General features: G+C 40.5%; 1 protein-coding gene across 1 annotated transcript in view; it reads right to left on the minus strand.

Annotated features, from left to right (window-relative positions):
• Positions 1 to 12,888, minus strand: part of slc2a3b (solute carrier family 2 member 3b) — a 30,117-nt gene extending 17,229 nt beyond the window's left edge. Inside the window, exons 1-2 of the mRNA XM_088326899.1 lie at positions 12,768 to 12,888; positions 2,890 to 2,997 (exon numbers count right to left, since the gene is read on the minus strand). Coding sequence (XP_088183025.1) covers positions 2,890 to 2,997; positions 12,768 to 12,791 — 132 coding nt within the window. The 5' untranslated portion in view covers positions 12,792 to 12,888. The remainder of the gene's footprint in view (positions 1 to 2,889; positions 2,998 to 12,767) is intronic.
• Positions 12,889 to 14,203: the final 1,315 nt, after the last annotated feature.

A 14,203-nucleotide genomic window follows, 5' to 3' on the forward strand; every position in this document is an offset into this window, starting at 1 on the left:
ATCTTCTCTCCAACTTTATTCAACATCTTCCTGGAGAGGATCATGTCCGAAGCTCTGGAGCAGCATGAAGGTACAGTCAGTATTGGGGTATACAGCATCACTAAAATCTGTTTCGCTTATGATGTTGCCAGATTGGAAGGAGACAAACAGGAACTTAATGATCAGGGCATTCACCTGGACAAAGCATAAAGCCAGTATGGGATGGAAATCAGCACAGAAAACAAACAAAAGTAATGACCAACAATCCCTGGGTATCACCACAAACATCACCATCAACCACAGAGAGATAGAACCTGTCACAAAATGTAAATATCTTGGGTGCCACTTATTTTGGAGAGATCGTCGTTGGGCGTTGCCCATAAATATACGCAGAGAGAAGACATGGCAAAAAGGGAACGCGCTTTATTGCATTCGGGACACGCTCAAAGTTCCAGACGTTCAACATTGGCTTTTATAGTGTTCTCAAATGAAGTTAAGAAATCTCGTGAAGGTCGTCTGCCCTGGCTCTCTCAGCTTATCAGGTTGTGACCTCTTGCAATAATGTCATCCCATGACCTTCACCAGATGCCTACATACTTATCATTAGTTGCTATCCACATTCCACAACACTGTCATATCAGAAGCGGGGTCAGAACGAGAAATCGCTCAGTCTGGCACTGGCCTGACTTAAACTCATCTGGAGGGACAAAAACATATCAGTGAAGGCAAATATCAGACTCATGAAAGCGCTGTTAACTTCCATCTTCCTCTACGCTTTTGGGACATGAACTCTCACAGCAAAACTGGAAAAGAGAACCAGGCCATGGAGATGCGATGCTACAGGAAACTTTTAGGCATCAGCTACTTAGCCCATGTGACAAAAAAACGGTGCGCAACACCATCAGAAGGCACATTGGACCTCACGAAGAACTGTTGTCAAATCCGCGCAGACAGAAACTTCACAAGATCATCAGTACTGACCAAGATAGTTCTCCAGGGCACAGTCCAAGGGGACAGGAGGAGAGGAAGACCGAAAAATAACTGGGCCGACAACATCAAGGAATGGACTGGTGCCAACTTTGCTACGACCCAAGAACAGACCAAGAACAATATACAGTGAAGAAGGCTGTCCAGAGATGCTTACTCATGGTGTCCCAACGACCCGGGCGGGTAGGGGTTCTGTGAACACGTTCTGTGCCTAATTGCAAAAATGGTCTTTTATAGTCCCTTTAAAAAATTTAGATTTTCCAAGCTGTAACAAAAAAATTGGGTGTACACCGACCCCCCGAAAAAAATATCTTCGAACAAAAGGTTCATTGATTTAGACCGAAAACATTTTTACACTATGTCAAGCGAGGTCTCCAATCGTTTTTTTATCGAAAATGTATACGATTTAATAATATGACATCATTTTAGACCCCATTTCTGGAAAACTATTTAAATGAGCTTTTTTGGGGGGAGAAATGTACACCCTTATTCAATAAATGCATTGTAATCTGTTCTCATACTAGGGTACACTGACCACTAGTGGTGATTATAACACACTGTTACTTTAAAGATAACTAAGGGTCAATTACTGCTTTTACAGAGAGATTTAAGCCATTATTCAATATCTTTATGGTCTTCCGTTCTTCTGTCCACCAGGAGGAAAAAAAATACTAGAACAAGGTAGGAATGCACACGCTGCTGCTCCATACTAAATTACAACAATCTTTAATTGTCATTATCACACACTGTCACTTTAAAAATAACTGAATTTGTGACGCTTCAACTCCATATTACCCATACATGTCAGCTTTAGACATTAAAAAGTTGTAGATTTTATTGTGCACTCTATGTTTACGCTCGGATCACAATCCGTCTCTAGAATATTATAAAATACAGGAAAATTTGCTTGTTTGAAACCAGAAGTGACAAACTTTTACTAAAACGGACATCGACATTGTTTGATAAGTTAGTTCACGCACAGAGACTTAGTCATGCTTCAAGATAAAGCAGAAATAGACTGAAACCCTAGTTCTGGGATAGGGCTAGGACCTTAGCTTGGCCTTTTGGCTGAGAGTAAGTGTCCCGGCTCCTAGGCTTTGTAGCGTATTATGAACTGACCGATAACGGATAATGGATAATGAATAACGAAGATAGATCAATAACCCTTAAAAACCCCTAGTCTTGAGTCATTTGATATTTATTTAAATTTGAAAAAGCCGTAGATAAAAGATATGAAATCAGTAAGCGTTTGTAAGGGGAGAAAAGGGGTATTATGACGCATGAAGGGCATCGTCGTGTATATGCTAAGGAACAACGGCCTCTAGCGGTGATTATTACACATTGTCACAATAAAAATATCTGAAAGCGTGAATTACTACGACGTCTTATTAAGTCAATAGCATATCTCATTTCCCTTTGTGGGGTAAAGTTTTAATTTTTTTGTTTTGATTATTAAAATAATAATAATAATAATAATAATTTCCTTTGTATTGTCATTCTTTGTAACAATGTACACAGAACGAAATGTCGATACACTTGACCCGTTGTAGCGGGTCGATGCAGCCGCAGCCAGAGGGCGCCGCCATTATACCAATTAGGTATGTCTCGGTCGAGGCGCGAAACAGCGACTTCCCAGTCTCAAAGCGGGCACACTACCATCTAGGCTACTGAGCTGGTAAAATGTCTTTCCTGGAAAAAGAAAGGGAAAAATGGCACTGGGGTAAATATTTAGATTCCTTTCGTTGATGAATGACCAATGGGCCTTTTTTGTGCTGCGCTTGAATTAAAAGCCACAAACAGAAACAAACAATAAATGACTGTATAATGAAACGTTGTGTCTTGAACTAAACGTGATCAAATGTTTTAAGTTGTGATGGCTTCGATAAATGTCATTTTTTTTGCATATGGAACACAAACACTCACCTGCTCAGGTGCATTGATGACCCCGGTGTTGTAGCCGAACTGCAGCGAGCCGATGACAGCGGTAGAGACGCAGTAAAGAAGGTAGAAAGTGATTCGCTTCTGCTGTGGCTGTTTGTCAGAGAGAAGGAAAAGGGTTCGTACAAGGCCAAATTCCAGCATTTTTTCAAATACTTTTAAAGCAAAATGTCCCCCTTTTCCATCCATCTATCCATTATCTATCTGCATTGCTTATCCTCAGTAGGGTTGTGGGGTCCCATTTCTGCAGTACCATTACAAGATGTTATCCAGTGTGAGTCATATATTTTCACTCACTCGTTCAGCTCCAGCTGCCACTCTTTCCCTAATTAGTCCTCCTCCTACTTCACATCATTCTCGTTCACTCCTGGTCAGTCCGTCCGCAAACCTCAGCGCATGCGAGGCAAGGACTTTTGACTCTGGCCCACATTTTGATCCCGACCTGTTTCCTGTATCGATCCCTGATCCAAGCTCCGTTCTCCTGTCCCGGCTACCCGTATCCTGATTCTGTTTTCTGTATCGATCCCCCAACCCCTAGCTTCCCGCTCGTCCAACTGCCCGACTTGTCCCGATCTCCGACCACGCTTCGTCTCCCGTCACGGCTGCCCGACCACGCTTTGTTTGCAGGGGATTCTTGCACCTCCTGCCCAGCGAGCACCAGATTGCTGTCTTTTTCCTCTCTCCCTGACTTCCCCGATCCCTTAATAAAGCATAGTGTGAAACGTTACGGATTTGGGTCCCCTGTTTGTACCAGTCCTGACACCTTCTCAAGGTTTCTTATTTTCCTTGTGCTGAGGTTTTTGAGTTATTCTTTTCCGCCATGTTGGTTTAAAATCAGGGGATGGTGTAATTGTAACCTGTGCAGTCCTTTGAGACATCGTGTGATTAAGGGCTGTACAAATAAATATGACTTGACCTGATTTGACTTGAGACAAATATTTTCCCGTATAAATGTTGGGTAAAATTGACATTACATTTACATTATCACTTGCAAGAAGTTCTTTGCATTATAGTTCAACACTGGGAAACACAACCTTGATTTTTTGCATGGACCATAATTGATACATAATCCTTGCACTTATACACATTTCATAGTGGCATGTTTAGGTGTAGTATCCACCTGTCATCATGGACACGACCCGTAGGGGGCATTGACGGTTGATAGAACCATGTCCTACAAACTAATGCCAACTGCCGTTAATCGTAAGGGAAGAAGAAAAAGAAAGTTGTTGAGAAACATGGCGACAACTTCAAGAATTAACAAGCTCTTTACCTAAAAATGCAAGCACCATTCAATCCTTGAAAAAGATGACCAAAAATGTAAGCATTTTAAGGATTTCAAGCACCTGTACAAATTATGTATGTACCGGTAGCTTACATTTTCAGTTCCAGGAAGTTCTTCCAATTAAAATTTGCCACTGGGAAAATCTATTAAAAAAATTTGCAAGGCCCATTACAATTGTCCATAGTTGATGCTTAATCCTTGCATTCATACACGTTTCATAGTGCCCTGTTTTGGTGTAGCATGCACCTGTCCTTTTGGATGCAACCTGTAGGGGGCATTGACGCTTCATAGAACCATGTCGTACAAACTAATGTCATCTGCAGTTAATCACAAGGGAAGAAATGCAATGGCAAAGCCAAGCAACAAGAGGGCAGTGTCAGCATAATTTTTAAGCATACTTGTTGAGAAACATGACAACAATTTCAAGCATTTACAAGTCATTTACCTAAAATGCAAGCACTCTTCAATCCTTGAAAAAAATACATTAAAATTCTAGCATTTTGAGGATTCCAAGCACCTGTACAAAGTCTCTATGTAGCCTACATTTTCAGCTTCAGTTCTTCCCAATAAAATTTACCTCTGAGAAATACTGGTTTTGCATGGCCCATTCAAATTATCAATAGTTGATGCATACTCCTTGCACTAAAACTGTTATGTCCAGCATGGTCGCCGTGGCGACCGGCTGGCCCCGCCCCCTTGGCACCGGCTGTAGCAGATTTTCTAATTTGCGTGTGTGCTTCTTAAGGGCGGGTTGGGGATTGCCGGTTGCGGGTTCATTGCATTACTTTGCATTATTCTGTTCTGTTTGACTTGAGGAAACCTGTACTTGCCCGTTCTGAGTAAAAGCCTGTTTTGTATTCCTAGTCTGAGTTCCTGTTTGCCTGTAAGCCTGTTTTTGTTTTTGTCCCTAAGTGTTGGACGACTTTTATTTTCTTAATAAAAGTAACTGATCGTTAACGCGAATGAGTTCACCCTTCCTGCCTCCTGCCTCCGATCTGGTCCGGTCCCCTGACAAAAACACTTTTTAAAGGGGGCGATGAAGCTTCATAGGACAATGCCATACAAACTAATGCCAGCTGCAGTTAATCACAAAGGAAGAAGAAGGCGAAGCCACCAGAGAGCAGTGCCTGCGACATGCTTAAGCAGACTCGTTGAGAAAACATGGCAACAATTTCCAGCATTTACCAGCACTTCAACCAAAATTCAAGCACTTTTTGCTTGTTGAAATCACAACATTCAAATTCAAGCATTTCCCAGGATTTCAAGCACCCATAAAAACCCTGAATGAAGGATGAGAGGAGGTCAAGGCTCGGATGCATTATCTGAAAGAACGGCTTCTCTCTGAGCAGAACATTCGGACAAAGATCTCGTTTGTGTGTCGTTTGCGTGTCGTTTGTGTCTCATCACACAACAGATCTCGAGCTTCTGAGTGCCTGCTGTGTTAGCGACAAGTCGACAAATGCACGTGCAGGAGCCGGGACGGGATTGCTTGTTTTGCCTGTCGGCTATTGAAGTGAAATAGGATTAGCGAGTGATAAATATGGAGCTAATGCGCTAAAAAATTGCTGAATGTTGACCTTTTCAGGTTGCCCAATCGTTGACTTTAAAGGAACAGTGTGTATTATTTAGCGCCCCTCAATGGTTAAAAAAACTTCATATGTTAAAGAAAAAAAATAATGATGTAAATAATATGCACACAAAGTATTGCGCCCCCCCATGACTTTTTATCATTTTGCCAAATTTCAAGCAACAAACTCAAAGCTAAATACAAAATATTTTCTTAGAATCAACAACAAGTTAGACACAATCAAGTGGGGCGAGATTATTTCAACATTTTATGTTTATGTATTTTATTTTATATTTCCAACAAAAAAACATTTTGTAACAATGACAATAAAGGTATATTTTATTCTATTCTATTCTAAAAGTAAGTGTTGTTCTCTCAGCTCAGCCAACTGACTCCAGTAGGTCCCTGATGACTTCTTAATGATCCAATGTCGATCAAAATGACTAACAATGACAAAAGGAGTGCATTAAGGTTTGTTTAAATGCAGAAGTCTGTGAGAGGAGACACTGTAGAACAGGCAGCATTATGAAGGCCAAAGAAAACATCAGGCAAGTCCGGGATAAAGTTAGGCAAATGTTCAAAGCAGGAATGGGATACAAGAAGATTTCACAAAATGTACACATCTCCCAGAGCACCGTGTTACACTGTCTTTGAGAGGTTTATTCAAAATATCTAATTTCAAAATGGAGAGAGCATAAAACCACTGCAAACCTACCAAGACCTGGCCGTCTATCTTAACTTTTGGCCCAAACAAGGAGAAGCTAATCAGAGAAGCAACCAAGTGGCCCATGATCACATTGTGTTTCACATATTGTTGATTTTTAAAACTAATCCAAACAAACCAGCAAAGTAAAAACCTAATTTATTCATTATATAAATACTCCAAAAATACAACTACAATACCACAAAAATTATACTACGGAAATACCACGTATTAAATACAAAAATACTACAATGGAAGTATACCAGGGAAACAACAGAAGGATAGAAATATTTAATAAACTACAAAAATAATACTATGGAAATACTTCAAAAATAGTTCTACAGAAATAATACAAAAATACCACTAAAGAAATATTCCAACAAAAATAGTACAAAAATGTTACAGAAAAAATAATCAGGAACTGTGTTTTATTGCAAAACTGTATGGATTAAAAATGCAATCCACTTTACTTCACATGATACTTTGCCGCTACCATGTGGAAGTTATGGAAAACTGCATTTAACTCTCAGTTTTGTCCTACAGAAAGCATATGTTTTTCCAGTATCAAACCTTTTTGCACAACTGTATGGATTAAGGTGGCGGCGCGCTAGTTGGGTGGTTAGCACGCAGCCCCACGTTGCGGAGGTTCGGGGTTCAAGTCCGGGTTCTCAGGTTTCGTCCCACATTCCAAAAACATGCATATCAGGTTAATTGGCCACTCCAAATTGTCCCTAGGTGTGAATGAGCGAGCGAGTTGTCTGTCCCTGTGTGCCCTGCGACTGGCTGGGAACCAATTCAGGGTGTCCCCTGCCCACTGGCGGAAGACATCTGAGATGGGCTTTGGTACCCCCGCGACCCTACTGAGGATAAGTGGTGCATATAACGGATGGATTAAGGATACGTTCCCCTTTACAAGATACTTTTCCACCACCATGTGGACGTTATGGAAACTGCATTTACCTTCCGGCGTTGTCCTACATAAACCATAGATTTTTCCATTGTCCAACATTTATGAAAAAGCCCCAGAGAGCCACTAGGGAGCACCAAAGATGCTCCTGAATTGGTTTATCTAGTCCATATTTGTTGGGTATAGAAATCATTTTCCTCTGTTTAGCCAATCAGAATGCAGAACACAACGAATGATGAAAATCCGGGAAGTAGTGAAACTGCAATAAGTAAACCGGGATACAGCAAGGGATTCCTGTACTTATAGAGAGAACATTGCTGTTTTGGAGCCAGTCTTGTCCCCAGTATCCCTTCGTGTACCCTCCTCCCTAAAATTTGTTTTTCAAACAAACGTTCTGTACAGCATTGTGTACACTCAAGTAATGTATTTGTCATTTTTTATTTATCTAGACCATAAACGCTTCAAAACACGTCAAATAATGTCGCACTGTGCTCCAACATAACTATTATCATTTTTTAGTCAACTAAGCAAAAAGGGAAGAAATGTAAGAGTTTTTGTACTACTTTACAGGAAACAGTTTTCATGGTAAACAATTAAAATGGGACATTTTCTTTATCCTCTGTAAAGATCTCTGTAAAGACTCAATAGGACATTTATAAATGAGAAAAAGTATAAACCATTCAGCACCTACACGATGGATTTCCAAAATACCGACCGCGTTCGACACAATGAACGCACCGGATTGTTTCCAGGCTAACTTGTGTTTTTTTCCAAATTGAAAATAGTCGGATACCTGGACGGATTAATTTAATAACACGGTAGACCCCGGGATACGGCGGGGCTCCTTACGGTGTTTTCTACTTTAAAGTGTGGAATAGGATATCCCCCCCTCCTTATGGCATTCTCCCCGCTATACAACATCAACAACAAATTATTTTGCGTGTCCAAAAAATCTTGCTGTGGTTGTGCATATGATGCATTATTTCTCTAAATCACCTTTCTCCTGGTCAACGGCGTATAAAAGACCAATCTACTATTGGTTTACTTCATTGCAACATTGAAATACAGGTATGCTATTGGATGAATTTCTTCCCATAATGCCTTCTTTGTTCTGAGACTCGTGTGTTCTGTAAAGACTTTGCGATACAATAGTGTATTTTTGGCACTGTATTTAGTTGCTGTAGGTCGTAAGGCTTGCTTTGATGCTAAAGGGGAGAAGCAAAAACATTATAGCCATTGAAACAAAGCTTATGATTATCAGGAAATACTAAGAAGACCCAATCATCAGTACCCAAGCTCAGAAATATGATCGTAACCAATGATATATGAAACAAAAAGGGGAATTAAAGCAGAGAAATCTGTTTCAATAGTTATCTGCCATTACTTCCTTCCTCTGCATCCCCCTGCTACTACATTGAACCAGCTCAAATCACATCACACCAAAGGTTATTGAAAATGTTTCCTTAACATGTATATTACGTCGTAATGTTATCTAATTGTATACAGATATATGACACACAAGCAGTAGTTACTATGTATGTGTTTTTATCTGGGGATTGTTGGTTTCTTTCCCCTGCTATATGGTAATTTCACTGATTAATGTTATATCCCGGGGTTCTTCTGTAGTAACCAGTGTGTGTATTTCGACACTTTCACAAGCGATGTCAAAATGTTAAGTAAGTCAGAGAATGACATAACAGTGTGCAACATGTTACAAAAGAAAAACCACCAGTTTGTACCAGGAACTTTTAAAAGATCCAGATGAGCATTTTCATACTGTCTAATTTAAAGATCTCAAACTGAGCTTGGCTCCTGGGCCAGTACCAGACTTCTTGTTTTCAGGTGGGCCGGATTAATAAAAGAATATTAACTCAAAATTAGTTTTTTAGTGTTTTTCTTTTTAGTTTTTGTAGTTTTTTTTGTAACCTACCCTACATATTAGAATCACGGGTGACTCGCGATCTTTTCTAAACACGACACATTTTTTTACAAAAACCGGTTTCAAGTCATGTTTATTTGTATACCCCCAAGCACAAGGAGTCTCTAAGGGCTGCACAGACCACAGAATATTGCAAACCACAGACTATTATGACACCGTCCCCTGATCTGAAACTACATGACGGCAAGGAAAAACTCAAAAAGCTCAACACAAGGAAAATGAAACCTTGAGAAGGGACGCACATGAGATAATCCCACTTTTAGGATGACCAGGCTGCAATATGTAGATGTCGCAACTACAGACAATATAATAAAAAATAAAATAATTAACGTATAATATGAAATAAAAAATAAAATAAAGAGGATGACCAGGTTGCAATGGATGTAGCATTAAAAAAAAAAGTATTACAAACAAAAAATATTCTTGTCCACGGTGTCCCGTCGAGTGTCTCCCCGCAAATAAGAAATATCGGTTTTCAATACTCAAATAGCTTGCCATATTTATCAGCAAATTAAAAAATAAAATCTAACACGTAAGGAAAAAAAAGATGTTCATCTTCGGCATTAAATGCGTTAACTGGTTTATTTCAACAGTTTCGTGAATGCAGTTTTACACCTGAATCAATTTACCACGCTATACAACACTGCCCTCTATTAGCCAAAGAGAGCGTTTGGTTTGCATTAATTAAAAAAAAAAAAATCTTAACTTGTAAGAAATAACCAAGAGATTCGCTTCCTTTTTTGACATACTGTACTCGGAAATTTATTGCGGGCCTGATTATACCATCCAACAGGCCTGGAGTCATCTATTTATTTTACCATTCTCAGGGTTTATATACCATTTTCAAGTCCAAATTAAAGCACTTTTCAAGGACTTTCAAGCCAATATTGCCATTTCATCAGTACCATTAAAAGAAAAATCATTTGTGATTCATTTGCAGACACACAGCTATATTTGCGATATAAATTTGCGATTTTTAATCTTGCATGTGCATTTATAAAGACATCTGATTTTGAAATCTTGAGTAAATTGCAAATATATTTGTTTCTGGGACAAATATCTCCCCATTTATGTGGTGGCTAAGCTTGACAGTACTATGTAACTAACATTTTTGGCATCACGAAGTTCTTCCCATTACAATTTACCACTGAGAAACGCTACCTTCATTTTTAGCATGGCCCATTATATCCATCCATCCATCCATCCATTATCTGCACCGCTTATCCTCAGTAGGGTCACGGGGGTGCTGGAGCCCAGCCCAGCCATCTTCGGGCAGTGGTTGCCAGCCAGTCGCAGGGCACACAGGGACAGACAACTCCCTCGCTCATTCATACCTAGGGACAATTTGGACCGGCCAATTAACCTGACATGCATGTTTTTAGAATGTGGGAGGAAACTGGAGTGCCCGGAGGCAACCCACGCAACCACGGGGAGAACATGCAAACTCCACACAGGTAGGTTCGATCTCGTGCAACTGTTGCCTTGGGCGTGATCCAAAGACAATGCCATGCAAACTAATGCCAGCTGCCATTCATCACAAGAAGAACTGCAATGGCAAAGTGAAGCCACCAGAGAGACGTGTCAGTGTCATTTTTAAGCAGACTTGTTGTGAAACGTGGTAGCAATATTAAGCATTTAAAACCACTAAGCCCAATATTCAAGCACTTTTCAATCCTTGAAAATGCAACGTTAAAATTCAAAGTTTTTCAAGGAATTCAAGCACCGGTTCGAACCCATTTTTTTTAAAGATTTTACACTTTCATAGAAATGCCTAAGAGACGTGCTTCTTTTTTTCCTATACTTTTCTAAACTTATGGCGGGCCGGGTAAAAATTATCCAACAGGCTGGATCCGGCCCACGTGCCATATGTTTGACAAGATGGACTAATCTATTCACTTATTTTACTATTCTTGAAAATGCATACCTGTCAACCTGTACGTTTTTGCCATACAAAGTACATTTATTATGCATTTTAAGACGTGTACGACATACAAGTAAATCTGTACGGAAAAACGCAAATTTGTCAATTATGGGTAGCATCCGGTATACACCGACTATCACGAAACGGCAAATCAATGAAGTCAAACAAGTTCGCCGCGGTAGCCTCTATCTCGGTATCGTTTTTTTCGTTGCAAACGAAGCGAGCGGTTTGATGCTACTGTGCGTATGCGTCCGCCGCCTCAGAATTTCCCATCATGCATTGTTCCGTGGTAGTTGTGTAGTGAAAGGAAGTCAGTCTCTTTATAAAGAACCGGCTTTTTCGGCTCAACTCATTAAAGAGAGCCGGCTCTCAAACGGCTCACTTCCTTTGACGCATTCTATTACGAATTATTATGGTGTATATTAGGAAGTATAAAAGGAGAAAATGAAAAAAGACAGGTTTGTGGTTATCCCTTTAATCAGTATATTACCAACAATAATTTAATGCAGAAAATGAATGAATAATTTGAATAAGAAAATGGATTATTCGACTTAATTATATTTGCATGTAGTTTTTCCTTCTACGGTGAACGTCCAAGCGACTTCATTTTTGAACTTATTTTATAATAAACCTCATTCATGTCGAGCAACTCAGTATCTCACAACAAAATGTTAATTAACAATATATATGATTTAACGAGGGCAGCACGGCGGCGCAGTGGTTAGCGCGTGTGCGGCACAGTTCTAAGGTCTCGGGAACCTCCTGTGTGGGTTCAAATCCAGCTACCGGACTTCCTGTGCGCAGTTTGTATGTTCTCCCCGTGCTTGCGTGGGTTTCCTCCGGGCACTCCGGTTTCCTCCCACGTTCCAAAGACATGCATTTCAGGTGGAATGGTTGGTTCAAATTGTCCCTAGGTGTGAATGAGCGAGCTGTGTGCCCTGCGATTGGCTGGCAACCAGTTCAGGGTGTCCCCTGCCCACTGCCCGATGATTGCTGGGATGGGCTCCGGCACCCCCGCGACCCTACTGAGGATAAGCGGTGCAGCTAATGAGAGATGAGATGATATAAGGAAACACATGTACAATATAACATGTTAAACTACATAAATAAACACGTTTGAAACAAAATATGGTGTAAGATTATTTTGTATTTTGAAAGGGAAAATACGACAGTTTGTAAGGGCATGGAGCCCTGGAGCGCGACAGGTATGAAAATGTCCACGCAGCTCCTCCATAAATGTGACCTGACACGGCGAGTGTTCCTAATGTTTAGTCGATGAGTTTGTGTCGTTTCTACACCGAGGCGTCAAGTCATGACTTGCCCTCCTCTTTATTGTCTCTCCGTCAGAAAATTGCACATCCTCCACCGTGCCAGAAAGGAAAACTACCGAATTGAAAACTTCATCAACTCTGGCTTTTTTATTTAAACCAACTAGGGGGAACTGAAAGTTGTCAGGCAAAAGTTTCAATTTGCTACACCGGCAAGCAACATAATCTCTAAAAACACAAGATTGTTATAATAGGAGTCACCAAAATATCTACCTTATCATCTTCCATTCGCTGCATCTTCAGAGGTTTTGGGAAAACAAGCCTAATCAAATATTTGAACAAGCAGAAACTTCAAGTAAGCAAAGGTAGAAACAAAACGGTAACCTCATTCGGAAGGAGACTGTACCTGTCAAGAGTGGGATGTTGTGGTCCTGCTTGTGGTCCAAAGAATGGGACGTTCTTCTCTTGCTTCAACTCTTGCAGAAAAAAAGAGAACCCCGCCTTGTTTTCCCTCCCTCGCTCCGTCTTCCTCCTCCCAACATGTCATTCGGAGCAGAGTGCTACAACAGACTTCTCCAATAAAACAAAACACTCCTTAGATCACAGGTGTCAAAGAGGCGGCCCGCGGGCCAGATCAGGCCCGCTAAGGGATTGAATCCGGAGAGACAACACTCAGAGAAGTGCAAGAGAAAAACAAGCTGCAGGTTGAAATATGTCAACTTGATGTTGCCAAAGCCAGGTACCTCTCACAAAAACACTGTACTTGTATCTATTTCTCTCTCTCTCTCTTTCTCTCTCTCTCTCTCTGTCTCTCTTTCTTTTCCACCCCTTTTCTCCCACTCTGTCTCCGTCTCTTTCACTCTCTGTGTCTCTCTTTTTCTCTTCCTTTGTTGCTCTTTGTCTCTTTCTCTCTGTGTCTTTTAACCTCTTTTGTTCTAACTTCCTTTTTTCCTTTTCTCTTTCTCTCTTCATAACCATCACGCTTTATTTTCTCTTTTCTCTCCTTCTGTCTTTCTATTTCTCTTTGGATTTCTTTCTTCCTCTCATGTTCTTTCCCCCCTCTCTCACGACTTTTTATCTTTTGTTTCTCACACTCTCTTCCTCTCTCTCTCTTTTTCTTTTTTGTCCCGCCCTCTCTCCTTTTCGATTCCTCTTTCTCTTATTTCTTTATCTCTTTTTCTTTCCCTTTAATCTACTAGTCCGGCCCCCGACAGAATGTTTGTTCTATCGTGTGGCCCCCGAGATAAAATGAGTTTGACACCCCTGCCTTAGATTATAAAACAAAAGTCATATGAGCAAATAATCACAGACAAATTCTAAAAGTGGAGTGCCTTGTTTGACATGTCCCTAAAAAGTTAGAAATGTGTTAACATTAAATGTGTTTGTTCAAAGAGCCTTTATTATGTTTTTTCCCCACCGCTAACTCTTTGCAACCTTGTTTGGAGCACGCAACAAATTAGGAAACAGGAATTTGGGGGTTGGGGGGGGGGGGGTTAATGCTTGTCCCTGCTGTTTTTTTGATAGTGTAGCATGGTGAAAGAAAAGGTCTGTTTCAAATACGGTCCAGAAATTTACCCAAACTCCCAAAAATAATTTTTTAAAAAAGGAGTTTAGACAAGCGCATCTAAACAAAGCACGTATTTGCACGCTCCACAAAAGGAGATGACAGAGGCTGTAATGATGAGTTAAGCCAGAAGATGGCGTCAGCG

This window comes from Urocampus carinirostris, chromosome 2, assembly GCF_059441175.1.
Source record: "Urocampus carinirostris isolate Australia breed hairy pipefish chromosome 2, RoL_Ucar_1.0, whole genome shotgun sequence".
In the NCBI taxonomy this organism is placed as follows: domain Eukaryota; kingdom Metazoa; phylum Chordata; class Actinopteri; order Syngnathiformes; family Syngnathidae; genus Urocampus; species Urocampus carinirostris.